This window comes from Eubalaena glacialis, chromosome 7, assembly GCF_028564815.1.
Source record: "Eubalaena glacialis isolate mEubGla1 chromosome 7, mEubGla1.1.hap2.+ XY, whole genome shotgun sequence".
Taxonomy (NCBI): domain Eukaryota; kingdom Metazoa; phylum Chordata; class Mammalia; order Artiodactyla; family Balaenidae; genus Eubalaena; species Eubalaena glacialis.
The window spans coordinates 33,175,305-33,190,735 of record NC_083722.1 but is presented as its reverse complement, the minus strand read 5'-3'; the positions used below and the strand labels follow the sequence as shown (position 1 = coordinate 33,190,735).

The window sequence follows — 15,431 nt, the reverse complement described above, 5'->3', positions numbered from 1 at the left end:
ATAATAGTTTCATAATTATTGATGCATAACTTTTTTTTTTAAGGGAACTTTATTATTTTTATTTATTTATTTTTGGCTGCGTTGGGTCTTCGTTGCTGTGCGGGCTTTCTCTAGTTGCGGGGAGCAGGGGCCACTCTTAGTTGTGGTGTGTGGGCTTCTCATTGCGGTGGCTTCTCTTGTTGTGGAGCACAGGCTCTAGGCACGTGGGCTTCAGTAGTTGTAGCATGTGGGCTCAGTAGTTGTGGCTCAAGGTCTCTAGAGCGCAGGCTCAGTAGTTGTGGCGCACGGGCTTAGTTGCTCCATGGCATGTGGGATCTTCCCGGACCAGGGCTCGAACCTGTGTCACCTGCATTGGCAGGTAGATTCTTAACCATTGCGCCACCAAGGAAGCCTGATGCATAACTTCTTAATTCTTGATATCAGGAGGTATATGATGCTTGGCTGCTTTTGTTAAAATTGATCAGTGGGTTTAGGTACCGGGCACATGCAACCATCGTGAAGGTCTCCAGCAGCCTCTTATTTATTTATGTTTTTTGCCACGCCACGTGGCACGTGGGATCTTAGTTCCCCAACCGGGGATTTAACCTGTGCCCCCTCCGTTGGAAGCACGGAGTCTTAACCACTGCCAGGGAAGTCCCTCCATCAGCCTTTTTACCTAATGTTTTAGCAGTCACTGATGCTTGCTGCCTGGGTCGTTATTCATTAGGGGGTAGCAAAATGGTGCTACTCTTTATCATCTACTAATTTATCATCTCTTCTTTGTTTATAAGCTAGTCTTCTATGAAAGAAACAGTCCCTCATCGATCCTTGGATAACCCTGAGGCACAGTTTATATAGGAAAGACAAGATAGATGCTTGATTCTTTCTAGAAGAGCACTTTCTTAGTAAACCTACAGTGAACATAATACTTAGATGTGTTTACTTTAATATCTGAAGCAAGACAAGGATGCCTACTATTACTGCTCTTGTTTAACATATTACTAGAAGTCCTTGTCAACAGTACAAGGGAAGAAGAATAACTATTGTAAGGAAAAAGATAAAATTGTCATTATGTACAGACTGTATACTCATTTACTTCAGGGGAATAAAACAGAATCAGCAAACTATTAAAACTGCCTTGAGTTCATCAAGGGTCTTAAAAATCAATACTATTTCTTTTCATCATCCTTAACCAACTAGAAAATGAAATTTTTAAAAAATGTGTATCATTTAAACAACAAACCTAGAAAGTGCCTAGATATTAGTCTAATCAAGAATACACAGGAAACATAGGCAGAACACTGTATGACATAAGTCACAGCAAGATCCTTTTTGACCCAGGTCCTAGAGAAATGGAAATAAAAACACAAATAAACAAATGGGACCTAATGAAACTTAAAAGCTTTTGCACAGCAAAGGAAACCATAAACAAGACCAAAAGACAACCCTCAGAATGGGAGAAAATATTTGCAAATGAAGCAACGGACAAAGGATTAATCTCCAAGATTTACAAGCAGCTCATGCAGCTCAATAACAAAAAAACAAACAACCCAATCCAAAAATGGGCAGAAGACCTAAATAGACATTTCTCCAAAGAAGAGATACAGATTGCCAACAGACACATGAAAGAATGCTCAACATCATTAATCATTAGAGAAATGCAAATCAAAACTACAATGAGGTATCATCTCACACCGGTCAGAATGGCCATCATCAAAAAATCTAGAAACAATAAATGCTGGAGAGGGTGTGGAGAAAAGGGAACACTCTTGCACTGTTGGTGGGAATGTAAATTGATACAGCCACTATGGAGAACAGTATGGAGGTTCCTTAAAAAACTAAAAATAGAACTACCATATGACCCAGCAATCCCACTACTGGGCATATACCCTGAGAAAACCATAATTCAGAAAGAGTCATGTACCAAAATATTCATTGCAGCTCTGTTTACAATAGCCAGGACATGGAAGCAACCTAGGTGTCCATCATCGGATGAATGGATAAAGAAGATGTGGCACATATATACAATGGAATATTACTCAGCCATAAAAAGAAATGAAATGGAGGTGTTTGTAATGAGGTGGATGGAGTTAGAGTCTGTCATACAGAGTGAAGTAAGTCAGAAAGAGAAAAACAAATACAGTATGCTAACACATATATATGGAATCTAAGGGAAAAAAAAAAAAAAAAAAAGAGGTCATGAAGAACCTAGTGGCAAGATGGGAATAAAGACACAGACCTACTAGAGAATGGACTTGAGGATATGGGGAGGGGGAGGGGTGAGATGTGACAGGGTGAGAGAGTGTCATGGACATATATACACTACCAAATGTAAAATAGATAACTAGTGGGAAGCAGCCGCATAGCACAGGGAGATCAGCTCGGTGCTTTGTGACCACCTAGAGGGGTGGGATAGGGAGGGTGGGAGGGAGGGAGATGCAAGAGGGAAGAGATATGGCAACATATGTATATGTGTAACTGATTCACTTTGTTGTAAAGCAGAAGCTAGCACACCATTGTAAAGCAATTATACTTCAATAAAGATGTTTAAAAAAAAAAAAAAAAAGAATACACAGGACTCATATTAAGAAAACTTTAAAACTTCAATAAAAGATATAGGAAATAATTGTGGACATGATAATTTACTCTTATAAGGATGTTATTACTTCTGAAGTTTATCAATAAATTCCAAGTAATCTCTGTCAAAATTTTAGCTGGGTATTTTCGAGGAACTCTGTAAACTTATTGTGTAGAAGAATAAATAATAATTCATGAATAGTTAAATCAACCTTTAAAAAAGGAGAATAAAGGGGAATTTACCCTATCAGATATTAAGATATATCAATACTACAAAAGGCCATAGTAATACAGTGTGGTATAGTATAAGAACAAACAAATAGATCACTCTTAGAGAACTTAGATAATAGACCCAAGGATATATGGGAACTTAGTACGTTATAAAGGTGACACCACAATCAATAGGTAAAAGTTAAGTTGTTTAGTAGATGGTTTTAGAAAAAGCAGCTCATTATATATGGAGAAATAAAACAGTATCTCTATCCTATATCATATGCAAAGGTAGATTCCAGATGGATTAAACACCTAAATGTGGAAGATAAAACCAAAAGGTTTAATAGAAGAAAATTATTTTCTTTAAAAACATATATATTTTTGTGACCTAGGGTTGGGGAAGGAACTTCTAAAACCTCAAAGCACAAACAATTTGTGTGTAAATTTAATTGCATCAAAAGAGGGAGCTCTATTTAACAAAGGACCCCATGGGCAAAACTAATATACATGTGACAAATGGGAGACAATATTTGCAATGTTTAAATTGCCAAGTGATTAATGCCCTCTAAACTAGACTATATAGAAAACTCCTGCAAATAAACAAGATAAAGAAAGCAATCCCAGCAGAAAAATGGGCAAAGGATATAAACAGGCAGTTTATAGAAAAGGAAATCCTCAAAGCAGTAAGCATATGAAGAGTTGCTCAAATGTATTAGCAGTCAGAGAAATACAAATTAAAACAGTAAGATAGGGGCTTCCCTGGTGGCTCAGTGGTTAAGAATCCACCTGCTAACGCAGGGGACACGGTTCGAGCCCTGGCCCAGGAAGATCCCACATGCTGCGGAGCAACTAAGCCCATGCGCCACAACTACTGAGCCTGCGCTCTAGAGCCCGCAAGCCACAACTACTGAGCCTGTGTGCCACAACTGCTGAAGCCCGCGCACCTAGAGCCCGTGCTCTGCAACAGGAGAAGCCACTGCAATGAGAAGCACATGCACTGCAATGCAGAGTAGCCCCCGCTCGCTGCAACTAGAGAAAGCCCACGTGCAGCAATAAGGACCCAATGCAGCCCAAAAAAAAAAAAAAGCAAACCAAAAAACAAAAAAGACAGTAAGATATTTCATATATGTTAAGCTGGCACATATTAGCAAACGAGATAAAAACCAAATGCTGATGAAGATGCAGGTTATAAAAACTCTTACACGCTGCTGGGGCACATGTAGCCACTCTGGACAGTAGCATGGCACTCAGAATTAAAACTCTATATGTATACGATCCAGCAATTCTGCTCTTGCGTTTATATGCCGAAGAAAATCTCAATCAGATCCATAAGAAAACATTTACAGGAATATTCATTGCAGCATTATTTGTGGTAGAAAGGCATTGGAGGTAATCCAGGTGTCCGGTGCATGGATAGTAGAGAGAAAAAATGTTTTGGATACATGCCATGGCATATTATATACCAATCAGAAGCAACAAATCAAATGTGCACATACAAAATGAATGGATTATGTTACAGAACTGAAAAAGAACAGAATGAGATATAACAGTAAGATTTGCACACATCAAAAATACATGCACTCAGTAAACGATAAGGATTTACTGTATAGCACAGGAAACTATATTCAGCATCTTGTAATAACCTATAATGGAAAAGAATCTGAAATATATATATATATATACACACACACATATATATCCGAATCACTTTGCTGTACACGTGAAACTAATAAAATATTGTAAATCAACTACAATTTAAAAAATAAAAATTTTTTTAAATACATGCATTCAAAAACATTTTGCAAGAATACATACAAATTAAAGGGCACACAATAGGCATAGTAGGGTGGTTGCCTATGAGGATACAGAAACAAGGATAAGGGGAAATTTAAAGATTTTCATGACTCCCCATCTCATTTCATAGAATCATAGAAATTATTTAAGATATGATCTGTAAATGTATCTAAATGGCAGTATGATAAAAGCAAATGAAATGATCGAAGGCACCACTGTCAACCCATTCACTTTGTGGAACTCCTACTCCCCCATCAGGATGTCTTATGAACCATAAGTGTTGTGTGACCATCAGATATACAGACCGAGTGTGGAGACCCACGTCAGCCTGTATATTGAACACTTAATATGTTATTGCCATTTTAATTAGTTAAAATATCTTAAGAATTTATAATATTTAAAATCTATTCCATATACATCTGTGTGTTTTAATATAAAATAGGATTTCCCCAAATCTTTAGGGAAAATTGCCATTCTAGTAATATGTGCCTTCTAAGACCCCCTAGTACACATCCAGTATGAGAAGCACGTTCTTAAGCTGACTCCATTGATCAAAGATCTCACAGATCTTTGGGAAAAATAATTTCTTTTCTTCGAACACTAAGGCATTTCACTATTCTGGCTCTTCCAAGATGGATTCCAATTTGAAATATTATGTGGTAAAATATACAGTTATTTTATGACACTCTGATTTTTTTTTTTCTTTAACTTTACAGAGACTGTGCAGTTGATCCAACTTGTGTTTTATGCATGGAGTGCTTTTTGGGAAGTATTCACAGAGACCATCGATATAGGGTTAGTAATATCCAGATAATAACCACACCTAGTATTGAATTTTATATTCAATACCTTTTCTTTTTAAAATTCCAAGATTTAACACTGAAACAGGGGAGGGTGGTTTAAGAAATGTGTTATTCAAATACCATTAAACATACGATGGCAGTGTAGAGATGAATTATGAATCCAGATTTCATGGAACACATGGTTTAAGATGAAAAGACTATAGATAGCAGCTCTTTCAGTATTGGTTTTCAACTAGTTTGTTTTGTTATTTTTTTTAATGTTTATTATCTTTATAATTCTAGATTTATAAAGCAAGTTATCAAAAATTAGAGGATAAAGGTGAGAGTTAAAATGCAAGAGGGAGGTTCTGAAGGGAGATGAGTGAGCAATTAAGTTAAAGTGACAGGATTATACCTTTAAGAAATGGTTCTATCTATTGGTCAGCTTCTACAGAAGATTTGTCATTTCTTAATATTAAAGAGGCATCTACTACAATGTAGAAAAGGGCCAACTTCAGAACATAAGACTAACCAATTTTTTTTTTTTTTTTAACTGCTGTAATGCAATCGTTACTTTTCCAAAAATCAAGTGTGTTTGCTTTTAAGTCAGGGATACAAAATACGTAGGCAGATTATTGCTAAGCCTGTCCTGGTTCCTCTACTGGAAGCTGAAGACAGAGCTATGAACATTCAAAAATTTAGGGAACTGTTAGTAGCTGGAACTTTTCACCCTAATCTCAAATAAAGATAGAGAAGAAATATTGCAATCTTCTTATTAATTCAAGACTTTTGATTCAGGACTTTTTCTCCTGTTTGTTTTTATTTACTCTACCCGAGTATTGTTAACAGTGAACTAAAACAGCTGCAAAATTGAATTCATATTTTTATATGTTCTTTTTATTTTCATAAATCAGTAAGAGAATCCTAGTTTCCTTTAAACTGTTCTACCTATCTTTGGTTACCAGAACATGCATAAAAGCTATAGGGTGAGGTTATCATTTTCCATATGGCTGCCTGCCCATGTTTCTTGGCATATATCTTTGCAGCCCCTAAGAATAACTGTCATTTGTGAGTTTACATTAATTACCTTGTGATATGTAACACACAAATACTTACTTTGGGCAAGATAGGAAAGGCTCTCTAAAATTTCCTTCTCATACCCATCTATAAACTCTCACAGTATTTTTTTAAAAAGCAGAATTTCCAGTCTACTAATTATTAAATAATAGGTTTTATCTTGCCAGATTCCTTGAATCATTGCTACATCTTAAGGAAGCATGAATAATTTTGAAGCCCACAGGTGGTAAAAGGTTTTATGACTAGGCACTCCATGTTTCTGTTTCCAGAGCTTCCTTCCTTTTCAAAGAATACTATTTAGAGAGTGTTAGAAAAGAAAAATAAACTATTTCTATAGTTTTTTTGGTCACTTTCTCTAATGCAGATGCACTTTTATTAGACTTTTGTAGAAGACAGCAGCTATAGGAATCTTTGTCACTCTTGAATCTGTTATGTTATAACCTGGTAGCATAGATACCAACAGTATACCAATTTAGCCAAAACCTAGCAAGAAAACCCTTGTTATTTTCCTAATTAGGAAGTCATGCAAGTGGACATATTTTACCTCTTTAAAATAGCTGTAGCTTGCTAGACACTACAGAGTAGCTTATTTTATTTTGAAATCACTTAAATTAGCCTATAGGCTTGTTTAAAATCAGCTTTAAAACATTGAGAAGTTTGGCATTTTATTTAATTTTATCCCTCCAAAGAAATTAACACTTCAGCAATGTTATTTCCTTAGCACTTGATATTCCTATTTATAATCCGATAGCCCTCAGTAAATACTTATTGACAAGATACTTTACAATTTTTTTTCAAGATGACAACATCAGGAGGTGGAGGTTTCTGTGACTGTGGTGATACTGAAGCTTGGAAAGAGGGTCCTTACTGTCAGAAACATGAACTTAACACCTCTGAAATTGAGGAAGAAGAGGTAAAAACATTTTCACAAAATTGTTCCTAAGGAAATACTGTTAACCATGTGTTTGAAATATTTTCAGACATAAGAATTAGGTTATAATATAGCAATGGATAAGTAAAATATCAGTAGTCCTCTCACTATTAACAGTGACCAAATATATACTTTGAAAGTTTTTTGCATTTTATGGATGGCATACCATTACTAGTAGAACACACTTGAAATTATAGAAATTTAATTTAATTTGGACTTTTGCATTTGTGTGTTTTATTTTAAGCATATATGAGTTTTTTTAAGTCCTCATTTATTATTAAAGGGATTATGTTTCCTATATATGTAGATCAGTTAACTTAGTTGGTTTTTGTTTGTTTTGTGACTAAGACTTTGTAGATCAGATACCTTTCTTTTCTGTAGTCCTACATGGCAGCCAATCCTACTCATCATCTCCTGGTAAATCAATGTCATTGGATATGTGATGGGACCAAACATTGAGATGATAGCTCAGTACAAGTTATACTCGTTCCAGCTGTAAATACGTGCTTTCTAAAATTGTTGTTGATCCTTTATTATTTTTCTCTAAATGATATTTGTAATGAAATAATGGGCTCTCACTAAATAAATACTTGAAACTCTGCCGTTTGTGACAATCTGATGTTTGATTTAAGATCCTTATTTCAGATTTTAATTTTAAATGGCAGAGAGGTGAGTACATTAAAAGAACTTATGCATTGTTAGTAAGTAGGTCTGATACCGATCTGGGGCAAGTGGACATTAATAGTCCTTCCTAGTGCACATGTCTTCCTGGTCTCAGATATTTTAACGGAATGACCGGAGAACTTATGGTGTAGGACAGTATCTTTTAGACTGTGTTTCACTGTGTTTTAGACAGATGAAAATTTGTGCAAAATGATTCAGTGCTATAGAAAACATATATATTTGTGTTTCATTTGCTTTGTGCATGTGTTCTAGGATTTGCTACAGAGAGATGCCAAGTGATCAGGGTTTCAGATTTCTCCACTGCAATTGGAGCAGCTCTGTTTTTATCTCTTACATATTGGGTTGGCATTCTGTATATAAAAATATAAGTAAGGCAAACAAAGACATATTTGGAAAAAATGGTTTTGCTTTTAAAAAATAATTGAAAGCTAGTGTAAAACTTTAGGACTCTGGGAGAAAATATTTGCAAGTCATATCTGATAAGTGTCTGGTATCCAGAATATATATCTTACAACTCAACAACAAAAAGACAGCACAATTAAAAATGGCCAAAGGACCTGAATAGACATTTCTCCAAAGAAGTTATAATACAAGTGACCAACAAACACATGAAAACATGCTCAAGAGTATTAGTCATTAGGGAAATGTAAATCAAAACCACAGTGAGATACCACTTCACACCCACTAGGATGGCTGTAATCAAAAAAGTGGCAAATAGGTGTTGGCGAGGCTATAGAGAAATTGGAACTCTGTACAGTGCTAGTGGGAATGCAAAATGATTTAGCACTGTGGAAAACAGTTTGGCTATTCCTCAAATGTTAAACATTGCCATGTAAGCCTGTAATTTCACTTCTAGGTATATACCCAAAAGAATTAAAAACAAGTATTCAAATAAGTACACGCACACACATTAGTAGCAGCATTATTCATAATAGCCAAAAGGTGGAAACAGTCAAAATGTCTATCAGTATGTGAATGGATAAACATACAGTGTAATATTACTTAGCTGTAAAAAGGAATGAAGTACTGATACATGTTGCAACGTGGATGAACTTTCAAAACATCATGCTAAGTGAAAGAAGCCAGACACAAAGGGTCACATACTGTATGATTCCATTTATGTGAAATATCCAGAATAAATAAATCTGTAGAGAACACAGACTGGTGGTTGCCAGGGAATAGGGAAGGGAGAAATGGAGAAAAACTGCTTAATGGGTAAGGGGTTTTACTTTGTTGAAGTGATAGAAATGTTTTAGAACTAGATAGAGGTGATTGTGGCTCAACATTATGAATGTACTAGATACCACCAGATTGTTCGCTTTAAATTTTCTAAGAAAAATTATGAATCCGCCTGCAGTTACTCTCTTGGCTTTATCCTCATACATTAGTGGGGTAGCTGTCAAATAATGAAGACTTTGGTTAGTTTCCTGAATTTTTAGAAGATGCCAGCAAAATAACCTGCCTGGCTGAAATTGTATGGTCCTGCCTGGAGAATATATATTCCAGCAACCTGACAGAGAATCGAACCTCCAGACTTTGCCATTTAATTCCTATTTAAGAATTCAGTTAAGAGAAATGAAGTCTTCGAGAAAAGACTATAAGATATTAAAAAGATAACAGATAACATTATATTTAGCATACCTGGTCCCCACTCACTAAATCCATACATTATCTAGGGTTTTTCTATTTTATGCTTGAAATGGAAGAAAGCTATGTAATATTTGAAATGAACCTTTTTAGCCTGTCATAGAATTGTTTTTATTGAATATAATTTTTTTGTTATACATTCAGCCTACATCTTAAGAAAAAGTTGGAAAAAATTTGATTATATACTTCTGTTGGGGTAGTGTTTAGAAGTTCCACAGGTCTTCTCAACTTTTGGCATTTGGGGTGGGACATTCTTCATTGTACAGGCCAGGGATCAGCAAACTCTGGCCCCACAGGCCGGATCTGGTCTGCAACCTGTTACTGGCACCACCATAATCGAAGAATGGTTTTTATATTTTTAAATAGTTGGAAAAAAATCAATAAGGGTAGTATTTTGTGGCATGTGAAGAGTATGTGAAATTCAAATTTCATTATCCATAAATAAAATTTTGCAACACAGCCACGCTTAATTATTCATGTACTGTCTATAGCTGCTTTTCCACTACAACAGCAAAACTGAGTAGCTATGACAGAGACCCTGTAGCCTGCAAAAACTAAAATACTTAGTGACTCTTTACAGAAAAACTTTACTGACCCCAGGTGTACACTGTCAAAAGCACTGTGTTTATTATACCTAATTCCCACTCATTAAATGGTAATAGCATCGTCCATCACTGTGACAACAATAAATGCCCAACTAGGTTTCCAACTGGGCCCTTGAGCATGGGGGGTGAGTACGGAGGCTGGTGGGATGGTACCTTTCCTAGTGTCTCCTTTGTTGATCTTTATAAAAACCGTAAGAAATTTCTCTTAGGTCTCTGCATTAGGAAATGTTACGTTTCTCTTGGTGTGAGTCTGGTAACTGACTGTGTTTCCTTTTGTTGGGGCGTCTTGAAAACAGCTTGTCTGTAGTAGCTGTATGGAAATTTATATGATTAGCATTTATAAATAGATGTTATCTTGACTTCACTTTATTTTCCTTCCTTTATTTTCATTTTACCTGCTTTGTATATCTTTTTTTTTTTTTTTTTTAAGGAATGGGTTGGATTTGAGGCTGATGCTTTTTTTTTTTTTTTTTTTTTAATTTTATTTTTGGCTGTGTTGGGTCTTCGTTTCTGTGCGAGGGCTTTCTCTAGTTGTGGCAAGCGGGGGTCACTCTTCATCGCGGTGCACGGGCCTCTCACTATTGCGGCCTCTCTTGTTGCGGAGCATAGGCTCCAGACGCGCAGGCTCAGTAGTTGTGGCTCACGGGCCTAGCTGCTCCGTGGCATGTGGGATCTTCCCAGACCAGGGCTCGAACCCGTGTCCCCTGCATTAGCAGGCAGATTCTTAACCACTGCGCCACCAGGGAAGCCCTGTATATCTATTTTTTAATACTGTTTTATTACACTGGATGTATTCTAGTTGCTGAAGGGGAATTCCCTGGAGGTCCGGTGGTTAGGACTCCATGTTTTCACTGCCAAGAGCGCAGGTTCAATCCCTGGTTGGGCAACTACGATCCCGCAAGCTGCACTTGGCCAAAAAAAGTTGCTGTAAATCCTTTTTGGAATGAAATTTAATTCAATAACATATATTAACTGAATGAACAACCTCAGTGACAAATTTTTTATCTGAAATTTTCACTTATCAATGCTGCTTTCATCCCATTTGAATATAGATCAGTGGTAACTAGTAGCTGAATATCATGCTAAATACGATTCTTGGTTTATCTCATTTAATTCTCAGAACAGCCCTGTAAGATAAATACTACTGTTACCCATATTTTATAGCTGTGAGTCTTAGATTAAGAAACTTGCCTACAGTGTCCCACACAGTAAGTGCTAGAGCTGGGCTTTAAACCTAGGTAGTATAGACAACTCTGACAGTACAGTATACTGGTTTTTGAAAACATTTTTTGGCAGTGGAATTTTTTTTTAATAAAATTTTAATTAAGAAATCCCAATAATAAAACAGATAAAAGCAGTATTACTAATGAATTTATTTTTTATAAGTTGGAATGTATATTATTTCTTGTTAGAAAGTCGATTCATAGCTTTGGTTTCTAGTTTATTTCTAGTTTTAGTTGGGCAGTGTGGAGAAAACCCTCATTCATACCTTATTTGCATATGACAACAGTTAAACTCTATAATAATATGTGCTTACTTTTTTTTCTTTTTTTTTTAAAGATTGATTGATTTTTTTGGCTGCATCGGGTCTAGTTGCTGCACGCAGGACCTTTCGTTGCAGCTCTCAGGCTCTTCATTGTGGTGTGTGGGCTTCTCTCTAGTTGTGGTGGCAGGTTTTCTCTTCTCTAGTTGTGGCACGCAGGCTCCAGGGCGCGTGGGCTCTATAATCATGGCTCGCAGGTTCCAGAGCGCATGGGCTCCGTAGTTTGCGGCATGCAGGCTCAGTAGTTGTGGCGCATAGGCTTAGTTGCCCTGCAGCATGTAGGATCTTAGTTCCCTGACCAGGGATCGAACCTATGTCCCCTGCATCATAAGGTGGATTCTTTACCACTGGACCACCAGGGAAGTCCCAACCACAGGTAACCTTTTTAACACCATGCTATTCTTCTAGTTTGGAAGAAGAATAAATCAAAGTTGACTCACTGACAAAGGCTTGCATTCTCTAACATAAATGTCACCAAAAACAATTATTAGTCTTAGATAATACAACAGAGGATAAGATGGTTATTTATTTTCTCATTCCAACTGACTTATGCTGTGATACGAGCACTTGGAACAGAAGTCTTTTCAAATAGCGTTTAATTTACCATTGTACACGAGTAGACTTGCACAGCCTAGCATCTCTTCACTTCAGAAATAATGTTTCTTAATCAGTAACCCATTCTCAAGAAGTTAACATGTGCATACAAAGATGGCAGAAGAATCTATATCCATAGGCCATTTAAAAATATGGATAATCATATGTTTTTAAACTGGTGTGTATTTCAAATAGGAAACATCTCTACCAGGCCCTGGGATTTTTAGAACAGAGTTTGGACACTACTGGCTTGGATTCTCAAGAATTGGTGGTTGTTTCTGTCCCAACACCATTTAATTCTTCAATCCTCTAAATGTCTTGTATTATGGGACGTAATTGTAGGAAATGGAATGACTGTATAGTGAGATAGTATCACGAAGAAAACCGAGTTTTGGTTCTACTTTCTATTTTAGTACAATGTGAGGTTCGTATTACGATTAATAGCCACTCTTTTATGAATCCCCAGAAGGTACCAGTTCCAATACCTTCTTTGTAACAGGTGGTTTTGCCATGTTAACTTCTAAAGTCTGCATAAGAAATAGTAGCAAACCTTGGTAGCAGTATAAAAAAAATTTTTTTTGATGGGACATATAAAGCAGTTTATTGAGAAGAGTTGTAGGTAAAAAGTGCTGTAAGACTTTGGAAAATCTTTTTCTTACTTTACTTCTTACATTCTTCAAGCCCTAGACCCATCTCCTTTAGGAATCTGTCTTTTTTCCTTCATCCTTGATATTATTCTCCTTCTCCATTTGTTTTATATCAGTTCCACTAAGCTGATCCTTGGTGAGGATGCACAAAAATGTTCTGTATCCTTATGTATATTTTCAAGAATGTGCTGGTTCCCATTCCATGATGTTGGAATATATTGATTTTCTTATTGAGAGATGAATATAACACTATTTAGCCATTAAGCTAAATAACATGTTTAGATTTGATAAAGCATTAAGATTAGATTGTGTAAAACATTTTGCCAACCTTGACTGAAAGATAACCTTAGAGTATGTTTATAGTAATACTTTTTTACATTAACCTTGAAATTTAGTGACTTATTCACTGTTAAGTCTAATGTACGAAGTTCTCTGTTAAATACATACACAACTTGACTCGCTGAGAGAAAGTGAGTGATTCTTAACATCGAGGAGCAGTTTTCTGACCTTGTTGACTTCTCCCCTTTAGAATCCTCAAAATCAGGCTCTCCTTTATACCTATAAAACTAAATATTACTTGTCCATCCTTAGATAACATTCCTTGTTTATTCTGGAAATTGGGGATTAGAGGGATATGAAGCTGTAACCATGGTTTGATGTTAGGTTTTAAAGATCCTAGAATGCCATTCTAAAATTTTTAGATTTATTTATTAGACATTGGAGTGCCATGGAATATTGTGGTTCATATGATTCAGTAATATGGATTATTATGAACAGAATGTTTTAGGAAGTTTGACTTGCTGAGATGTAACATATAGGATCAAACTGAAGAGAAGCTGAAGCTGGAAGATCAGTCAGCTTTTTACAGTAGTATTTTGAGGAGGGAGGCAGAATGGGAAAAAGGAGAATTAATGTACATTTAACATGGTTGCATTTTTTTTTTCTGTTGTTTCAGGATCCTCTTGTGCATTTATCAGAAGATGTGATAGCAAGAACTTATAACATTTTTGCTATTATGTTTCGGTATGCAGTAGAGATATTAACCTGGGAAAAGGAAAGTGAATTGCCACCAGATTTAGAGATGGTGTAAGTACAACCCGTTTATTCCTTGTATTTGTATTTGCTCACACTCAATTTTAAGCATTTTGATTCTAATTCCTCAAATTAACTTTAATACAGCTAGGATAGAACATAATCTTTTTTAATAATTAGTTTTCAGCATAATAATAACCTTGGTTTTATAGTTTTTAAATATGTGTGAGCCATTTAATTGGTAGAGGTTTTTCCCTGTTGTTGCTTTCGCTGATTTATAGCCATATTTTAGCCACATCAAGGCTCTACCACTGGTTTCAAGCACAGACATTTTTCTCTTCTTTGTGTGATAAAGCTGTTAAGTTAACTCTACAGTTCTTTTTGTTTGTTTATGAGATTTGATTAGGGAATGAGCACTTTGATCTAAGTGAGTTTTCTGGTTTGACTAAATGCACAAATTCAATTTTAACCATTTTTGATTCTAAATTTGTACAAAATTTATTCTACACTTTGTGCTTCTTCTAGAGTACATCTAACATTTTTACCATTTGTTCTTAGATTATTGAGGAGATTGCAAATTTGTGACCAGAGAGCTGGATTCTGCTATAGCTGTATTAAGGTTAAGGGCTTACTTTTCTGCATGAATGTGCTTGCCTCAAGCAGCCTTCTCTTCTACTTTTAATTCTAGCCAAGCTTGTTGGAATGGTATTCACAGTTAAGGTTGAATACAAGTGAGAGTCTAAAGGACATTGGTGGTGTTTCTTTTTTGCTTTCTCAACAGTGTTCCAAATAATTAGGTTGTAGGTTGTTTTTTAGTAAAATGAGGAGTTAGTATTCCTTTTTTGGAAATGTTGAAAATGGCTTAGTTACCTCATAACTTTATCTTCATGTATTTTGAGTTGGGGACCAACTAAGATCTAAATCTGAGATCCAAATTTAGACCGTAGAGAATAGAAGAGTTGTGTTTTTATTTTTCTGTTCCATTGTAAGTTTGGGACCACCAGCATAGAAGGGAAAAGAATCTAACTTGCGTCTCTTGTAATGTTTTCCCATCTTAGTATATGGCATTTCATCTACCCAGAAACCTGAGTCATGCATATCCACTTAGATTTCAGGTCCAGCTGGTTCTCCCTCTGTCAAATTGTTTACTTCTGTTCATCTCCATTACTACTATGCTAGTCCACATTGTGTTAATTTCATCCTTGGACAACATGACGTCCCTAACTAGACTGCCATATCCACTCGTGTCTCTCATGGTCCATTCTCCGCATATAGCCAAAGTGAACTTTAAGACAAATCTGACCATAGCTCCTATTTCACTTTCAA

At 36.0% G+C, this 15,431-nt stretch overlaps 1 protein-coding gene across 5 annotated transcripts in view; it reads left to right on the top strand.

Moving 5' to 3' along the window:
* UBR2 (ubiquitin protein ligase E3 component n-recognin 2) overlaps positions 1-15,431 on the top strand; it is a 123,741-nt gene that overhangs the window by 29,301 nt on the left and 79,009 nt on the right. For 4 of the 5 annotated variants that reach the window (XM_061196210.1, XM_061196208.1, XM_061196209.1 and 1 more), the window contains exons 3-5: positions 5,280-5,358; positions 7,222-7,335; positions 14,029-14,159. In XM_061196210.1, the coding sequence (XP_061052193.1) occupies positions 5,280-5,358; positions 7,222-7,335; positions 14,029-14,159 (324 nt within the window). The remainder of the gene's footprint in view (positions 1-5,279; positions 5,359-7,221; positions 7,336-14,028; positions 14,160-15,431) is intronic. The other variant, XM_061196211.1, reaches the window with a different exon arrangement.